At 55.9% G+C, this 4,977-nt stretch overlaps 1 protein-coding gene across 1 annotated transcript; it reads left to right on the forward strand.

Moving 5' to 3' along the window:
• Nucleotides 1–418: 418 nt before the first annotated feature.
• Nucleotides 419–4,798, forward strand: PTSG_11464 (uncharacterized protein). Its single transcript, XM_004987459.1, has 10 exons — nucleotides 419–672; nucleotides 916–1,133; nucleotides 1,415–1,516; nucleotides 1,750–1,817; nucleotides 2,001–2,771; nucleotides 3,000–3,154; nucleotides 3,314–3,517; nucleotides 3,713–3,784; nucleotides 4,012–4,188; nucleotides 4,388–4,798. Exons 1-10 carry the CDS (start codon nucleotides 454–456, stop codon nucleotides 4,463–4,465), a joined length of 2,064 nt encoding a protein of 687 aa, XP_004987516.1. The 5' UTR covers nucleotides 419–453; the 3' UTR covers nucleotides 4,466–4,798.
• Nucleotides 4,799–4,977: the final 179 nt, after the last annotated feature.

Here is a 4,977-nt window from a genome sequence, read left to right on the forward strand (position 1 = left end):
CGGCCAACTGCGGGTTCGCATCCGCGAGAACAAACTGCTGGGGCTGGCAACACAGATCTTTCCTACGAAAACGGGGACATAGGGCCAGATGGTCACACACACACACACACACACACACACACACACACACACACACACACACACACACACACACACACACACGCAAAATCACTCACCAACACACACACAATCACAATCACAATCACGCACACACACAATCACTCACATAATCACATGCACACACCAGGATGTTGGGCGGCGTCTTGCCAGCCGTCGCACATGCTTCCACCGCATCCAACGTGGTCATGCTGCTTGGTTTGGCACGTTGTCGTCGTTGAAATACATGTGCATCAAATCACTTGGTCATCCTCTGAACTTCAAGCATCAACCTTTGCGATTCGATGCGCTTTTAGTGTAGCATGACTCGGACGAAACAGGAGTCGTTGCGCGAACATGGCAGAGCAGCAACATCAACAGCAACAGCTTGAAGAGCAGCGTGAAGAGCAGGAAGCTGCGCCAGGCAAGGCGTCGAGGATGGACCTGTTTGATGATGACGATGACGACGATGATGTGGACTTGGATACGGACGTGTCCATTGCCTCGTCTGCCTCATCTTCAGACGCTGATGACGACGATGACGACGACGGTGGCGCCTTGTCAGAGAGCGAAGACGTACGTCGTGTGAAAGTAGACAAGCAAGCACATGGTGGTGATGGTAGTGGTTCAGTGGCGGTTTAGTGGTGCTCAGTTGCAGTGAGCAACGCTGCTTGTGGCCCACAGCGTTTTGTTGGTGTGAATGGCTGTGCTGGCTGACGTGTGCTTCACACCCACAGCGACGAGCACCGCTGCAAGCCAACACCGCGTCATATCTCACGCCCTTTCTGCTGTGCTTCATTTGCTTGAATGTGCTCGCAGGACTGGTATGCGGCACACCTGAAGGAAACGAAGCAAAACTCGCTCCTTGCGACGGCAAAGTCACAGCAAACCAACAACGGGGATGCAGACGAGACTACAGCAACATCGGAGGACCAAGCAGCGCATGAACCCAACAAACTTGTCTCGTTCTCATTGCAGGAAGCCCAAGACGGTGACACAAGCAAGGACGCTGCAGCAGCACTTGGTGCCCTCTCCAGGTTGGCGGTATTCTGTGCTAAAAATGTGTGCGTGTGTGTGCATGCTTGTGTATCGTGGTCGCGAGTGAAAGAGAGAGAGAGAGAGAGGGGGAGTGTGTGTGTGTGTGTGTGTGTGTGTGTGTGTGTGTGTGTGTGTGTGTGTGTGTGCGTCTGCGTGTGTGCGTGCGTGCGTGCGTGCACTTTGTATCATGGTCGCGAGAAAAAGAGAGTGTGTGAGTGTGTGTGAGTCCCATCACTCACCTTGTATGTTGTGATCTCGTGTGCTATTTGTCGTCCGACAGGGCTGACCAGCTCAACTTGTACCGCATGCAACAAACGCTGCGCCAACACGTCCACAAGATGCACCTCATGTGCCTGCTAGGCAACCTGGTTATTCGCAGCAGGTGTGTTGCGTCGTGCTCTGCTTGGTATGCATGGTGTGCGCGGCTGTGTCGCACTTTGCCTGCTTTTGAGGCTCAGATAGATTGTCAGACTGTCAGACTGTATGTGTAGGTGTGTTCATGTGTATCCGGCCGTTGTCTCTCCCCCCCCCCCAACACACAGCGTTGTATAAATTTGTTCCTTGAGCTGTCAACAAACTTTGTTTGCCATTGCTGTTTTCTTGATTTGATGACAGGGTGTGTGATAATGCGGACGTTCAGGCCGGTGTGCTCTCGTGTTGCCCTTCCTGGGCCCTCCGTGAACGTAAGCAGAACACATGACGCCCCACATACGCACGCACACACACACACACACACACGCACACACACACACACGCACACACGCACACACGCACACACGCACACACGCACACACGCACACACGCACACACACACACACATACGTCCCCTCACTGCCCCCAATGCATTGTTTTGTTTTGTTCCCAAGGCTGGACCAAGCAGCGTGTGAGAAAGCTGTGCACGTGGTTCGCTGCGAACATACACGCGACCACGCATCACCACCAAAGACACGAACACGGCATGCACGAGGGTGGACTGCATCTCCACCCCGCTGGCGTATCCATCCTGCGCACAATGCAGGACCAACGCGGTCCTCCTTGGGCCGTCACATGCGCGTGCGCATCTGTATTGCGTCATGGCGGTGTGCGCGTGCGTGTGGTGTCGGCCCTGCAGCCGCTGTCAAAGAAGGTGCCCACAGCAGACTCGGTGCTTGCAAGCAAGACGAGCAGCGGCAGGCGCCGCAAGCGGGCCAAGGTGCTGCAAGAGGTGATTCGCATTGACTCTGGTGATGACGACGACGGTGGTGGAGGTGGTGGTGGTGGTGGTCACACCAAAGGACGTGATAGCCGTGGTCGTGGTGGGGCAGCTCGAGCACAATCTTCGGCCGCAAGCACTGATGCGCAGACACGACCACGCAGCACAACAACACCAACAACGGCAACGGCCACAACCACAACAGCGACATCATCATCATCATCATCATCATCATTGGTGGCCCGCCGCCAGAGAAGGAGAAGAAAGAGAGAACACGCCAGCGCCACGAGCAGCAGCAGCACTGCAACCGCGAGCAGTGGGCGGTACTGCTGGTGGCTGGAGGTGCTGTTTGGCGGGCGCGCTGCTGGATGGACACACGTCGACCCCATCGCGGGTGTCGTGGACGATGCGCAGCGTGTTGCAGCGAGGGGACGCAAGAAGCTTGGTGTGTACGTTTATGATGCGTGTGATGTGTGTGTGTGTGTGTGTGTGTGTGTGTGTGTGTGTGTGTGTGTGTGTGTGTGTGTGTGTGTGTGTGTGTGTGTGTGTGTGTGTGTGTGTGTGTGTGTGTGTTGAACTGTTGTGTTGATCGCTTGCTTGCCAATCCTTCTCAACACCCAACCACCACCACCACCACCACCACCACCACCACCATCGCCCCAATCATCACCAGGCGGGAGCGGGCCCGGGTGCGGCATGACGAACGACGCGCTTGTGTCGCTGCTGCAGAGCGACGAGCGGCTGATGGCCAATCCGCTGGCGAAGGAGGGCGTTGATGAGATTGCCCTCCTCATCAAGTACTGCAAGCACTTTGCAGCCGACAAGGCGGTGCGTACCACTTCCTGGCCCGAACGACAGGGGTTGTAATTGTGTGTGTGTGTGATTGTGTGTGTGTGAATGATAGTGTGTCCCACACCACTCATCTCCTCATCTCCCACCACACCACCACCTCCACACCGTCGCCATCGCCACCACCACCATCACTAGGTGTCGTTTGACATGAGCCTTGCCCGCGGGCTGGACTACTACACGGGCGTGATCTACGAGGCCGTGCTCGTTGGGCAGCGCGTCGGCTCCGTTGCTGGCGGCGGCCGGTACGACGACCTGGTCGGCATGTTTGACAAGAAGGGCCGCAAGGTGCCCTGTGTCGGCGTCTCGCTCGGCGTCGAGCGCCTCTTCACCATCATCGAGGTGCGCTGTGTTTGTGTGTGTATGTGTGTGTTTGTGTCTGTGTTTGTGTTTGTGTTTGTGTGTGTGTGTGTGTTTTGTCTGCTGCAATGTGCAGTAGCATCGCCTCTTTCATCACACCACAACACCTGCCATTGCTGCAAAAATGGCCGTGCTGACACCGGTGTGTGCTGCTGCTGCTGTTGCTGACAACGACAGGAGCGCGAGCGCAAGGCGGCGGAGAAGAGTCTCAAGACGCGCCACACCCAAGTCCTCGTCGCAAGCGGACAGGTACACATGTCATTGTTTTGTTGTGTGTTGTGTGTGTGTTGGGGGGGGGGGTGTTGAACGTGTGTTGTGCGTGAGAGACAAATGCGGCGCCAGCCCGCTCCACCCATCACGCTTACCCTCCCCCACCGCAACCACGTCACCGCCACCACCAATCTGCATCAACCTGCATCAACCACCATACCACACCACACCAACCACAAACCACACTGCTTCCTCGTCGCCGCCAGGGCATGGTTGAGGAGCGCCTTGAGCTGTGCGCTGCGCTGTGGGCGGCCGGGTTTGCGGCGGAGACATCGTACAAGCGCAAGTCGAAGCTGCTGAATGCGTTCCAGGAGGCCGAGGAGAGCGCCATCCCCGTCGTTGTTCTCGTTGGCCCCGACGAGCTGCAGCGTGGCGTCGTTAAGGTGATGATGATGATGATGATGATGATGATGATGATGATGATGATGATGATGATGATGATGATGTGGTGTTGTGTGTGTGATTGTGGGATCTTCTGTGTTTCCTGTGTATGTGTGTGCCTTCGTGTGCGTGTGTGTATGGCTCCCTGCCTGTCATTCACCACCGCCATTGCCACCACCATCACTGCCATCATCAATGCAGGTGCGCCACACCGCAACGCGTGAGGAGGAGGAGATTGCACGCGAGGATCTCGTTGACCGGCTCAAGACCCTCCTCTAAACACACACACACACACATGCATGCGCAAACAAATGCACACGTGCACGCGTGTGTGTACGCGTCACCCCTGCAGCCACTGCTACGTCTTTCTCCCACCATCTAGCTTGCTTGTGTTTGCTTCGTTGAGCCCCTTTGCCTCTTCATCGTTGTCGTCGTCTGCGTTTGTGTTTCGTCTTTGCTCGTGACTCGTGCGCTGCCCTGTGGTGCTTGTTGTCCCTTCCTCTCGCTTCCTCTATTTCAGTGCCTTGTTTCGGTGCTGTTGTTGCAATGAATCCCTCCATTTTCCATTCTGACGAGAGGTAGTCATGTCATGCCACACCCAGCAACAGCAGCAGAGATGCATCTCAACAATCATGCAACACAACACAACACAATACAACACAACACAACACACACACACACACACACACACAACGAAAACCGAGCAACACCAAGTCACGCTGCTGGTGCGTCAGGCCCGGCGTAAACTCTGATCCATTCCTCCACAGCATCGAGCGTCGCCTCTGTCGTCC

Source organism: Salpingoeca rosetta (assembly GCF_000188695.1).
Source record: "Salpingoeca rosetta unplaced genomic scaffold supercont1.96, whole genome shotgun sequence".
Classification (NCBI taxonomy): Eukaryota; class Choanoflagellata; order Craspedida; family Salpingoecidae; genus Salpingoeca; species Salpingoeca rosetta.